The 13856-nt window shown below is 36.5% G+C and overlaps 1 protein-coding gene across 4 annotated transcripts; it reads right to left on the bottom strand.

The window, feature by feature from the left end:
- Positions 1-3921: 3921 nt before the first annotated feature.
- Positions 3922-12222, bottom strand: DTWD1 (DTW domain containing 1). Of its 4 annotated transcripts, XM_032195081.1 has the most exons (6): positions 12156-12173; positions 11608-11787; positions 9809-10113; positions 8641-8784; positions 7518-7791; positions 3922-4511 (listed from the first exon to the last, which is right to left on the bottom strand). In XM_032195081.1, exons 2-6 carry the CDS (start codon positions 11681-11683, stop codon positions 4282-4284), a joined length of 1029 nt encoding a protein of 342 aa, XP_032050972.1. In that variant the 5' UTR covers positions 11684-11787; positions 12156-12173; the 3' UTR covers positions 3922-4281. The 4 variants fall into 4 exon arrangements, with proteins under 4 accessions (XP_032050972.1, XP_032050974.1, XP_032050975.1 ...); XM_032195083.1 differs by lacking the exon at positions 11608-11787 and having other exon boundaries at positions 12156-12222; XM_032195084.1 differs by lacking the exon at positions 11608-11787 and having other exon boundaries at positions 9809-10090; positions 12156-12222.
- Between the last annotated feature and the right edge of the window lie 1634 nt (positions 12223-13856).

Raw genomic sequence — 13856 nt, 5'->3', positions numbered from 1 at the left:
TTTCACATAAATACTTTGAATGTTGGTATTACTAAGTGTCACCAGTCAAAATCAGCATTCTTACTAATGACAAAATTTGAAAGCATTAGGATTACATTGAAATAATGTCTCTTGAGACAAGGGATAACATTTTAGAGATTATGTTGAGTCATTCATTACCTTAATGGTAACCTCATATTCTGCTTATCAATAGATCAGCACCTTAATGTCATGTAATCTTTTCATTTTAGTGGGAAAGCTTTCCTGTTTTAACATTGCTACAGTCACCATTAAGCTTTGTTGCAAAACTATTTGGATGAATTCAGCTGATGCACAACTTTTTGAAATACTTTGATGCAGAAGTTAATGGTACCTGAGAGTGTAGTAACTACATTATGGTAAGAGATGGGAAAATACATTTTTTTTCCTCCCCTTATTTTGGTACTCTCAAAGACAGGGTTAGGTGGGTGGATTTTCAGGCCAATTTCTGTTTTATACAATCTTTGCTTACTAGGAAAGACATGATTTTTAAAGCAAAGCATTAAGACAAAAGCCTGAGTGTAAATACTGAAACTCAATGTAAAAGGAAGGTAAGAATGGATTACTTCATAACTGTGCAATTGGAGCTAAAGAAGCCTATGTGACATGTGAAAACCTAATGGACTTGACCTGAAAAAAAATTTCCAGAAGCAGTGGCAAAGGACTTAAATCAGGTAGGATTACAAGTTCTTTGGAAGGTTTTTGCTGTAGATTCAAAGTTGTCATCTCTTTTCCATCTAGGTATATCTTTACCCAATGCACTGCCATGACCCTTTATTCAACCTAGGTTTGGATGACTTTTGTGCTGCCTTCCAGGAAAGGAATTGTTTTCTGAGCTCCTTCTTATTCATTTTGAGAAAAGGATTAAATCTTCCCTCTGACCAAGCATACAGGCATGTTAAAGTGAAACCACTTCACGCTCCTGGCCAAACAAAGAACAATAATACCCACAATAAGCAAAAGCAGATGGCTTCAGTGGCAGGAAATGAATGAGCCAGACTGCAGGTAAAATGGCTCTCTGAACACATCTCAGAGGTTTGTAATGACAGGTTCTTTGTTATCTGGGGCCTCCCCACAGGAGGCCAGATGTCTTCTGTTGTGAAGAGAGATAGATAGAGATGCTCTTCCTTTTCCTCCCCCTGTAACTTATGGCTGTTTAAGTTACTGCTAATGGAAGTAGAAGCCTGTTTTCCCCCTTGCTCTCTGATGTTTTTGGAAACAGACGAGATAGTTAGTGAAGGGGTATTCTGATATGAAAGGAAAGGCCCAGAACTGGCCTTTACCTCCCCATGACCCTCATTTTAAAGAACAGGGAGGTCAGTGCTGCTAATTGCACTTGAAAGGATTAACCACTTGATTGCTTTCATTTGGTGGAACAAAACCATTTGTTAATCTAACAGCTGGAAAAATGTGTAAGAGGTATTGAGACATTTTCAGTGTGAAGTGGATGACTTTGTTGGTTTGGCTTGTACCAGTTTTGAATTTAAATAGAAGTTTTAAATCTTTTTAGAGAGGGGAGAGCAGAAGAAGGGAAAAGTACATCTGCTGCTCAGACAGAACAGATTTGCAGCAGAAGTGACAATAACTACCTTCCTGCCCTTATAAAAGGTTATCACAGGAATCAATAGGCAATTAATTATGGATATTAGATGTATCATTTGGTATGAGAAGAACCTCAGTGTAATGCTAGAGTCACAATGGAAGAAAGAATCTGAACGCAGTTCTTGGATACAGCGTCCAGATTTAAAATCTCTTCTGTACATTGATTTCACCCGAGAATTAAAATTAATTTGCTTTTGGAATAGATTCTTAATTCCCATTGCTCAAATAAAGAGGTATACAAAACTTAAATTTGGAAGCCATCTTTAACGGTATGAAACTGTTTTCCAAAAGTAAAAACGAACAGCTTATATAAGCTTTTATCTGACCTCTACTCCTTAAATAAAAAAACATGTTTTCAGGGAAATATGTCTTGGAAGTAACTTCCCCTTCCCCCAAGATTTTTCTCTCTGGTTCTTGTAAAACATTAGGTCAGTGTGTTCATTTTATTTTTGTTCGCTTAATGTGGGTGAAAGTTTCCTCCTCAAGCTTGTGTGATTTAAAATCAGTTGCATGATTTTTAAAAAATATTACAGCAATCTTTAATAAAAGAACAGATGGAAATGTCAAAAGACTATCAAAATTCATACCAAAGGAAATAGTATTAATCAATGTAAAAAGCCAAAATAACCCAGTAGTAATAACTAAATGAATAAGAAATGTGTTGTTTCAATAGCACTGAGACATGACTGATTTTTCTCACTGCCTGGCATATGAACTCACATTACAGTTGTGCCATATATATATCTATATATACATGCACACAAACACATATACAATTTAAGTGCTCTTTTTCTGACTTCAAGTCTGTGTTCCCTGTAGTCCTGTTGTAGTTCGCATGCTTCATATGTACTCATATAACTTAACTAGCGTTTCTTCTTGCAAACAGGGGAGATGTGTTTTGGTTTTCATTGAATCGCATTTTTATATGCATTTACTTGTGCAGATGCGATTACGAATCCGAAGATAAGTACAACTTATACAAAGAGTATATAATCTGTAGCTTGTTTTAAGCAATGTTTACTTTGATTTCTTCAATATTTTGAAGCATTAAAAAAAAGCATTGAATCAGTTGTTTAAGCCTGTATGGAACGCTAAGTGTAAAAATAGTTTCTTGAAGTTTTTTCAAGGCAGTGTTTCTATGTTTACCAGGCTGAGAGGGTACTCTCCTGGAGAGTATACTACAGATGGTAATATAGCCAGATTTGTAGAGGAAAACAATCAAAGACTTTGCAAATTTTGTTTAAAAAAAACAAAATTTTATTTTTAATCTGGGTCACTTTGACAAGATTTAGTTTTTCTTCAGTAACAGTATTCCAAAATATTTATCCATCTTACATTGTACCTGTAATCAAACATTTTTTGCTATCTTAAGGCTAGAATTTTTACCAACATAAATTTTTGGCATGATAAATTTAGCATGATAAAATGTTATTTATAAAACTCTACTTGTAAAGGTGTAACTTAGGTCTTTTACCTCTGCCAGTATTACCTGTACTGATAGAGCCTGGCAAAGGCACACACACATAACTACATTCACACATGATAACTCTGCCAGCAGTGCTACACATACCAACCAAAATTAAAATCAGCACAACTGAAGTTTTATTTATGCTGTGCAAATCTGCATTATTACTGCAAAAGAAGTAACACTGCAGATTCATGGTCTGCCTAATTTAAGGAAGTCCTGTCAGAAATGTTGCGGTCAGAACCACCGTCTCTCATATTTCTTGTCTCTTTAAATTGCTTTGTCTTAGGTCCTGCAAAAATATCTACATTTTCAGGTAACTCCAACAATGCAATGAGCCCTTTCTGCTGCTTAGAATACAAGCATGTGGCTTCTACAAAATTTTACTATGATATGCCATAATGACAGAGGTTAGTGTTTCCCAAAATAATAATGTCTATAATAATCTTACTTAATAAAAGCTTAAATGCTGTTTGAAGAAGCCTAAAATTATCCAGAAGTTGAGAGTACTCTTAATATAACGGTATGTGGATGGCAATACAGCAATCATGTGCTGTGATTTGTGTACACACGCACAATAATGTTTAAAGAGATGACTCTTTTCTATTACTAGAACGATTTTCCACAGTTAAGTACATCATCACAAAGTGCATCAATTATACTCTGTTCACTTAATGTTGCCTTTCATTTTTCTGCCATTCCCTAACCCCAATTAAGTATCATCCTAATCATTTCAGTAAGGTTTATTGTTACAAAACTGAAATCAGACTTACTGGGTAAAACACACAAAGCATCTGAAACAAAATTAATAATAAAAAAGCTAGCATGATAATTACTTTTTTTTTTTTTTTAATTAGGGAAATCCTTATGGGATGAGGGCCAAGTACTCCAATCTCCATCTCATGAAATACTCATTGTGATTAGCAATTAGCAGATGAGGTCTGAGCTTCAAACACAGTAGTATTTAGTAAAGCATGAGTGTTTTAAGTAATTTTAATCAGACTGCTCATCTAAGTAGTTCTACAGTCTTGTGTGTTTGACATGAGGTCTTTTGCTTGCTTTTGAAGCAGCATTATATCTATTTCTAACAGTACAATCTATTTCCACATTTCAGTAAGATAAAAATAGTTACATGTGTTCAGTTCATTACAAAAGAAACAAAATAAAATGTTACCTATAGACAGAGACATCTTAATTTATTCTTTTCCTTTACAACACTTGGCATTTTTAATCATTGAGTACATAAATGAAAAGAAAAAAAGCAGGTTATCATATTGTCCCTTGTAGTTCTCTTTCAAAACCTCCTGGTGATAGTCCACAAAGAAGTAATAAATTGCTTCTATCGTGGAAAGGTATGTATCTGGCTTTCCTTTCTGATGACGCCAAAAGCAAGTTTTCCTTGTTTTCAACTCGACTTGTAGCAACCCTATTAAGAAAAAAATACTGACACGTAAGACAAAATGGACTGGTAGACAGGATGTCAAGCAAAGCCTTCAGTTCTTCTGGTTTTGGCTTTGCTGCTAGCCTGCTAGATGCCTTAATGTAAATAATTTCCCTCCCTCTACTGTCATTTTTGTTTGAAAAATGAGGGTGATCATTTTATCCTTCTTCATGCACCACTCTGAAATTCGATGAAAGCGCTGCAAAATTTGGTTACAGTCCCCAGACTTGCAAGTAAAACCTACAGGATATTATTTTGCTTCTTTCAGCCTCACAGCATTTAGGAAACTGCAGTTTGGATGCAGGGTCTGATCGGATGGCAAAAGTGAATCTCACACCTACAAAGACTTAGTATTCATAAAATGATTAACTTCATCTCTTGCAAAGTTAGTAACTTTCTAGTATAAAACAATCTCTGTCAGTTTTGCTGAACTCAGAGAAATATCTGTTTGCTAAAAGCCAGATTCTTGTAATTAATGTTTGTTAAGTAACTGTAATGTCCCTGGGATTACTCAGAAGAAAGAATGACAGAATCTGGTCATTAATTTTATTAGAAACTAGACGTATTTCCACTTGAGATGAAAGCAGGAAACTTGGTGTGTATGGCATATGATTTTTTTTTTTTATCTACTGCAGTCTGTAAATGTTTTTATTAATCAGATGAATTTTAAACAATTATCTTCATTTTTATGCTCCTTAAAATGCATATACTATTTAAACCAAAAAACACTTTAATATGTAATCACTCTGTATACAGGGTGGACAATGAGATAAAGAAATAGCATATACACCAGGCAATAATAATATAATTGTGTTATAAAATTTATCTGTTTCTAAACATTAAAATCAGATATGAAGGTTGTGTCATGGGGTGGCTTGGTATAAGTAATAGTGTAAGTAAAAACATTATGGTCTGTGCTTGGAGGTTACGGACAGGTAAGTTTGGACAGAAGTTTCAGTAAAGTCCAAATGAAAAATAAGGTAATCTAATTATTGCATCTTATTTTACTATACACAAGTATTTTATACGTATGTATAGTAAAATAATAATATGTATACGTATAAATTATATTTGTTGTTTGTTTCCCTAAAAAGGTTTAATTCCATGCCTTTCCTTACTTTGAATAAGGGTAGCCCTTATTCCACTATGCATGAAGGAAAAGAAGTGAAGTCTCAGACCTAATCAAAGTGAAAACTTTCATAGAATCCAGTGAAGTTTTCACTTCAACAGCAGTGAACTGAATTTAGGGGATGATTCCTCTAGTGTAAATTCCCACCTATTTGTGGTTTGAATATAAGCATAGGTTCACTGAAGTCAAAACCACTGATGCTACTGAATGTAACAAATGCACGATCAGTTACTTTCAAACACAGAATTCTAGGAGTTTTAGAGAAAAAAAAAATAGAGGGGCTTAAGGATTACAGTTTACTAAGCATGTTTCTGTCATCTGTACTGTATCTGTATAGCCAAAGGCAATGTTTTCTTACAAACACTTGTTGTTCATAAGAAAGTTTGAACTACTGGGGAAATCAACATGTTGGTTTTGCTTTTTTAGCAACCACATACTTTAAGCTCATGAGAAATGAATATTTCTGTGTATCTGAGATCAACCAAAATGGTAATACTTTTAAATCTGGTTAGATACTGAATATAACCTACATTCCCTTACAAAATTATTCTCCTGTATCTTCTAGCAGGCAATACCTTTTCGAGTGATCTTCCACCTTACCTTACACCTCTGTTTTTTCCCATATGCTGCGTCCTATTATCACAAAATAGTCCCTGTGCTCCCTCCACTGTAATAATAACTGAATGCTTACAGTTTTGTTAATCCTGCATTAATCATATTTAGTCACTTATTTTACATCTAAGAGACTTATCAACAAAATGCATCTAAGTTATAAGGCTTTCATATGTGCTGAAGCCTCTCTGAGCCTTCAGTCACCTCTTTGTCCCTACAGCTTGTATATAGTGGACTGGGACATTGACTAGTTCAAGAAACCCTAGTGCTGGTAAAGGCTACCACTTTCTTGAAGAAATGAAAGCAAGCACAGAAACTTAAAAAAGCAAACAACAAAAAAATAGATCTATGATTCAGCCTTGTACAAGAGAACAAGCTAATAAAGTAAGACATTTTGCTAATACAAAATGAATCAAATTTACAGAAAAAATACCAAAGCAATCTGTTCCTGTAACAGCCATCTTGATGTTGCCAATATGCTTCATCACTCTCATGAGAAAGTAATTATTAACATTAGATGCAACTGTTCCTCTTCTGGTCTAGTGATCACTTGTAATGAAATAATCAATCCTAGACATTACCAACTTTCAAGTATTTCCTGCTTTTAATGCAACTGGTTTGGTTTTGGTTTCTAAAGATACATTATACCACTTTTCCAAGAAGATAAAAAAGTATTTTTTGTCAAAGTTTTTAAGGCTATCTGATTTTAAGATTAATGGACTCAATTGCTTTTTCTTGCAGTACGATTAGCTAGATTTACTTCATATATGAATGCAGGCTTACAAACCACCCTCTTTAGTTTAGTTACCCCTTCTCCTATCACTACACTCCCTGACAGAAAGTCCCTCTCATCTTTCCTGTAATCCCCTTTTAGGAACTGGAAGGCTGCTCTTTCCATACTGTTCTGTCTTTTCCAGATAGAACAACCCTAACTTTTTCAGCCTGTCTTCACAGAAGAGTGTTCCAGCCCTCTGAACATTTTTGTGACCCTCTTCTGGACCTGCTCTAACAGGTCCATGTCTTTCTTGTACTGGGAAGTGCTGCACATGGGTCCCACCAGGGCAGATCAGAAGGGGAGAATCACCCCCTTGACCTAAGGGCTACACTTCTTTTGATGCAGCCCAGCATACGATTGTCTGCATTTATAAGATTTGTATTATTTGTTATCATCTTCATATCATTTATGATTTACATACACAGGTATTTCATTAAACCATTACTATAGCAGTAACTACTTATTTATTTATTACCTTGAAGTCGTTCATCAGTTATTATTTTGTTAGTTTGATTCCAGGTACTGTCAATAAATATTATTTTCTTCAGTCCAGTGCTTTCATTCCTGTTGCTTGCGATAAATTCACTTAGGTTTTCTTCTTCTTTAGGTTCTATTTTTGCTTGCTTAAGAAATGGCTCTCTGGAACAGTCATCGTCATTGTCACAAACAGCTTTCTTACTGTGTTTTTGGAGATGGAAAGCAATATCTTTTACTGAAACTGAATTGGAGCCAGGAAAGATAAGTGCTATCTAAATGAAGAAAACAAAAAAAATCTCAGTATTACCAAAATCTAGTATGCTAATAGAACACTAGGAATTGTTTCACTGAAGCACTGAAACTTTCCATCCCCACCCACAAACATTAAGTAGAAGAGGAGAGTATCTTTTCAAATATTGTAATATTTTAGAAATATTTTATCTTTTGTCATCTAAAAGGATAAAGGATGGTATTCAAATAAAGAGTAAAGACATCATACATTTTTAATTAAGTGTCACATCTGTGCCTTTAGTACCAATTCTAATGCTTCTGTACAAGTTTTTTCATCAAAGACAACGAATGGCGTCATATCTGAAGGAGCTCTATTTCACTTGTTGCTGCAATATATGGGGCAAGAAGGCCATAAAGAACAGCTTCTACCTTGATTTCATTCATAGATTCTAGATCAGAAGAAATAATCTTTTCTTTCCTTCTGTCTATTGTAGGTCCCACAAATGCTTTACAACAGAAAGTGATTTGCTTTACTTCATTTTTTTTTTTTCAGTAGCTTCTTGTGGCATTCAGAATCTGTGGCTTGGAAAGCCCAGAATATGAAGTCACTGTAGTCTCTTCTCATTTTTGCCTGCCTTGTCCATTGTTCTTTCTGGTTTTTTTTTTTTTTTTTTTCATCTCTCTGCCTCTGTACCAACTATTCCTTCCTTGATGTCTCATTCCTTGAGGAAAATAACATCTCTTTGAGATACATACACTTTTTTCTTTTCAATGTAGTCAAATAATAATGGATTGGATGTGTAAATCTTAGATTTCAGATTAACTTCAATTTAAATTAGCATATAAATGCAAGTTAATATCTCACTTGTTATTTATATGAAATTTCTTACTTCATGTCTTTTTTCTTTGTATTCTGGAATGCAAGGGTATTTATAGATAGTAACATCATCAGGTGCCAGGAGCTTAGCATGTACAGCGGTGCTTTTGCCATCTGTTTCATTTGGGTGTTTAATAATGTCAATCTTCAAAGGTAACTACAGTAAGAAAGAAAAATATTTATGATCACATATGTATACACAAAAGCTTATACAAAATCCAGGAGAAATCCTATGGGCAGGTAATTAATGTATTTCCTTTAAATAGTTTTACCATGATACTTTTAAGTCAATTTAGAACTAAACTAGAGACAAGCAACAAGACTCACTTGTTACTTTCTCTCAATTCATGTAAATACCTAAGTACGCAATGAATGCAATTTGGAACACTGCAACAGTAGTGTGGTTAAAAGCCCTAGAAATAGGATCAAATGATAAACAAAATACGGGCTTAAGTTTAGCAATATTATGATCCTAAATATGAATACTCATCTGTATTAGGTATTCAACTTATCACAAAAACAGCCATTTAATTGAAACATACCTAAAGCCAATAGCTCCAATTTCCATAGTACTTCTAAAGTTCTTTCACAACACTTTCAGAGTAGTGTCTTCAAAATGCATTTTAGTTCCTAAATGATTTTGGAAAACATATATCTATCACCTTTGATGGTTTCCCCAGATATTGTAACTGAAGATTGTTATGCTTATTTATATTTTAAGAGCGGTTATCTGAATTATAACCATGACATTTAGATATGCCTTCTAGCACACATTTTATGTAACATTTATTCTTGTTTATGAACAAATAACACTTTTGTTCACAATGCATGGTGTTCTGGCCAGTGTTCTTATAAACTGAAGAATGAAGGTAAAGAAACTTGAAAACTAACTGTAAACGGCCATTTGCATGAGACATTGAGTGACTTCAGCTTATCTTCTATATATTAGGTACATAAACATTTACAGGAAGAGTGGAACATTATCAGTGCTTGTACATGTAATTCCTCAAATACAGTAATTTTATCTAACTGCAGCTTGTTCATATATTACCACTACTGTGTTAGAGATTACTGTTCATAAAGATTGAATCAGAAAAGAAATAGTCAGGGACAGTCTGTTCTCCATCCCTGGTAACTAAAAGGCACAAGAATATTAGAAAAGATGCATAAGAAATATTAACCTTCACAGTCGGAATTTCTTTGGTAGGGACAGTTTCAACAGGAACAAAGCATGTATAACAGTAAAACATCCTTGAACTATTGCATCGTGGGCATTTTGATCTCCCACTTTTTTGTGCCTTTTCAAGTACTTTATGTGATGCCAACTGTAATTGTTGAAGTGGGTTATCTTGAAATGATGATGGAGTCTGCGATTCTAGACTTCCCAAACATTCTCTATTTCTTTTTGGTCCTTGAGCGTTTTCTTCATTCAAAAACGTAGATGAATTTAAAGACATGCTTAGCTGAAACAGACGATATGATGTACCTGTTAAATAAAAATCCATTATACTACGCACAAATTTATAGGAAATGATTCTATATGATCCTACTTAACAAAAAAATACTTAAAGGTATTTTCTATAACAGAAAAAGAAAAAATAATCTGGTTCACTTATTATAGTACCAAGAACTTCAAACAGATTTCAGGAGAGCATAATGTACACAGCTAGAAAGAACGTGAGCTCCATGTTCTTAATGTACATGTACATACATTCATAATTTTACCCAGATAACTAATTCTGTTCACTTGTGCAGAATTATATTTTTTTTCTGTTGGTAGGACCTGTCTAAAAGCTTGTAAAAGCACTGGTTGACAATTGTTACCTGCATGAGCAGTTCCATTACTTACCAGTATGACTACTGACAAGGAATTAAATGTCTACAGGACAGAAAGCCATAAGAGATAAGTTAACTACACAGACTTGGATCTCTATGCTGAATTTTATTGTGTATGGGCAGGCCAAACTACCTGAATGAAATCCCTCTTGACAGAGCTTTGTGAGATAAAAGAAGCTTTCCAGGAGCAAGGCTTGAGGCTGAAAAAATTTTTGCAAAAGCAAACACATGGCTTTGGTACTCCGTATCCTAGATAGTAAGTGCTGACAGTCTAGATTCATTCTGCAGGTTCATATTGATTTAATAACACTGACAGAATATTTTTTTTCATGCTTTCTTCATGACATTGTCTCACCCTTTGAGGCTGGCGTAACGTTTTCTCTGTGTGCTCTGAATAACATATCAGAATCTCAACTGTATACCTGATCCAGGTGGAATCAGTATTGCTTTGTGCAGAGGTTTGTGTTTTCAGGCACAGCTTTAGTGAAACCCTTTTGACTAGGTTACTCAAGGTCTTCCCTGGTCTTCAAAGCAGTCCATATTCATGACCCTGAGCAGCCTTCAGCAGTTATGAACTGCCTTCTGCGCTTGGTGCTGCACCATTTACAATGAAAGCAGTCATCCCTCATATTTGCTTATGGCTACTTTACATTGCCTTTTATGTCAGGAATCACGCTTGTGAAATGATCTAACAAAACAGTTATGCTTGACAAAAACAAACAATAATTCCTGAGATGTGATCCAAAATGAATTGTTTAGATAAAAACAAATGTAATTTACTTGACATACAACAAAAACAAAATAGCTAATTTCCATTATAAATTTAAATTAACTAATCCCAGAAAAATTAGTTGCTATTTTCTGGTAAAAATAAATACTTATGCATGCATTGGTATCTCCCCCTGCTCCAGTGACAAGCTTTAACTTTCGAAAGATCAGGGATGGCCATTACAATAAACACCAAATCATACCAAAAACACCAAAGCATACAGATTCTTTAGTGCAATTTGCCTTTAAGTATCTCAGAGAAAGCCAAGGGAGAAACATCCACTATGTCTCAGTGATAGCTTGCTGTGCCTCTACTAACATGTATAATTATCCTCAAGAAGCAAAAAGGCCCTGTAACTTGACAGACATTCCCTACCTGCAAACCGATTCTTTTTGATAGGATGCCTTACAGAACTGCAGCGTTTAACTGTGATGCCCCAAAACACCTTCATTGTTGCTACTGATAAGAGCTGTGCTGTTGAAATGGCACGGGAAAACCTCTGTTGTCTCAGAATAACAGCTGTTCAAAATGTTACTTCACAATATGTACAGCAGACTTCTCCAAAGAAGGAGGAAAAAAAAAATAAAAGAAAAAAAGAAAAAAAGAACAAGACAACAATGCAGTTTACACCATCTGTAAGATCCAAATCCTGATTCAGACAGCAAGTTGCAAGAATGCAAATAACCACTCCATCTGTAGTTAATCTCCAAAACCCGGGAAATATCACTTGCGGGGGTCTCCCTCCGCATCCTGCTTGCAATTCGGAATTTAAATCTCGCAGGTTTTTTGCCACCGCCTGCCCCGGCCTCGCGGAGGCCGCAAAGGCCTCGGAGGGCGGCCGTGGCCTGGAGCTGCCCCGCGCCGCGCTCCCTCCCCAGCCCCGGGCGGCGAGGTGCGGGCCTCGGCCCCGCGGCGCTCCTCACCCGCGCAGGGCCCGGCCCGGCCCCGCTCCGCGCCTCGCCGCTCCCTCCGCTGCGGCCTCCGCGGCCCCCCGAGGCCCCGGAACGGAAGTGCCGGGCTGCGGCAGCCGCGGAGTGCGGGGACGTAAGGACGTGAGCGGCAGGGCGGTGGCGGGGAGCGGTTGCTAAGGGGCCTTAGCAACGGCACGCGCGGGCCTGTGGGCAGCGCGGTCTGGCTGACAGACTGTCTGTCTGTCTAACAGACTGATGGACTGACTGACAGACACACTGACTGGCTGACTAGCTGTCTGTCTGGCTCACTGACTCCTTCCCACAGAACCGTGTCCTCACTGCGGCCTGAAGTTGTGAGGTCTTCGCACACCTCCCTGGCCCTTCATCTGCCTCCAGCTCAGGGCTTTGCCCCGTTTCTTGTGAGCAGCAGCAGAGCGGGACCATCTTAGCAGCCCAGACGCTGAGGTGTCGTTTTTAACGGCCAGGCCTCCTGCCCTGAACGGGCTCTGCCCCATTTCTATGTTTTGTGCTAAAAAAACGTGAACAGAAACCACACACATCCCATTACCTGCAGCGAGAGATTTTTTTTTTTTTTTTTTTTTATTCCGGGGTTTTGCACTCCCTATGAAATTGACACCCTCGTTTTAATCGCCGTGAGGCAGTGTCTCCAGGGGAGGCAGTACTGCCCCGTGGGCTCTGGTTGCTCCCTGGCACCCCTGCTTGTGGTGGAAGGTTTTGGTCCCTTGTTAACTCCTGGAATGCTAGTTTACTTCACTTTTTTTTTTTTTTTACCCTGAACTTTTTTCACCTAGTCTACTTAAGTAGTACTTGTGGTTGACACCAAGCGCTGAAGAATTTTGCTGTGGTATTTCTTTTTTGTTGTTTTACGTTTCTCTCTAAACAGGGACTTCGGACCTTTTCCTTGGAACTCTTTGACCTGATTAAGGATGTTGCTCTACAGTAACATCCAATATTCTGTGTTTAGTAACTGAATTTTTAGGTTGAAATGACTGAACTGAAGCAGTAATTTTGGTGTAGAAAATATTTCTCTTGACTCGGTCAAATAAAGTTTGTGATATATTAATTACAATAGCCTTAGGGGAAAAAATTAACGTTATAGGCAGATTTCATGCCAAACTTTGATCTCAGTTACATCCCTAAAACCTCATTGACCTCAGTGGTATTGCAGTCAATGGCAGAGGATATCTACCAGAATTCTGTTATTTGTTTTGCTTTGAGTTGATTTGTTTTTCATGCTAGCAGTATGTAATACATTGCAGTAGTAAGAAAAAAGTCTACCTTTCATGATGCATATATTTTTTTCTTCTCATGCTGTGACAACACCTCTTGATATGCAGTTGTTAATTATGTTGGAATGACAAATGTTTGACACAGAGAAGACTTTTGTAATAGCTTCTAAAATTCTTTCTTGCCAAATTATTTATAGTTGGTTTTACTAAACATCCTATTTCCTACTTTGCTTAAATGATTTCCCTGGATGCTTAATCCAGAGAGGAGCTTTTTGGGAACAACAGAGCTCATCATTTAAAGGCTGGATCTGAAATCTGAATTACTGCTTTGTATTTTATACTGTGCAGTTATGTGCACCTGAAAGCTCTGATATTAACAAAACAAAACCATTCTTCAAAATTGTTGTTATATTGTTTCTGTTTCAAGTTCTTAATTTCACAAGTTATTAAAAATATGTACGTA

The sequence above is a fragment of the Aythya fuligula genome, chromosome 11 (genome assembly GCF_009819795.1).
Source record: "Aythya fuligula isolate bAytFul2 chromosome 11, bAytFul2.pri, whole genome shotgun sequence".
NCBI lineage: Eukaryota > Metazoa > Chordata > Aves > Anseriformes > Anatidae > Aythya > Aythya fuligula.
The sequence above is the reverse complement of the archived record's forward strand: the minus strand, read 5'-3'. Positions and strand labels throughout refer to the sequence as shown.

What these genes read in the sequence shown, in the direction of transcription:
- DTWD1 (XM_032195081.1), bottom strand. Translation starts at nt 11,683, where the DNA reads ATGAAGGTGTTTTGGGGCATCACAGTTAAACGCTGCAGTTCTGTAAGG. An exon ending in AAGAAATTCCGACTGTGAAG is followed by an intron (nt 8,785 to 9,808) that starts GTTAATATTTCT and finishes TTCTTACTGTAG; the next exon opens with TTACCTTTGAAGATTGACAT. An exon ending in ACAAAGAAAAAAGACATGAA is followed by an intron (nt 7,792 to 8,640) that starts GTAAGAAATTTC and finishes TTCTTCATTTAG; the next exon opens with ATAGCACTTATCTTTCCTGG.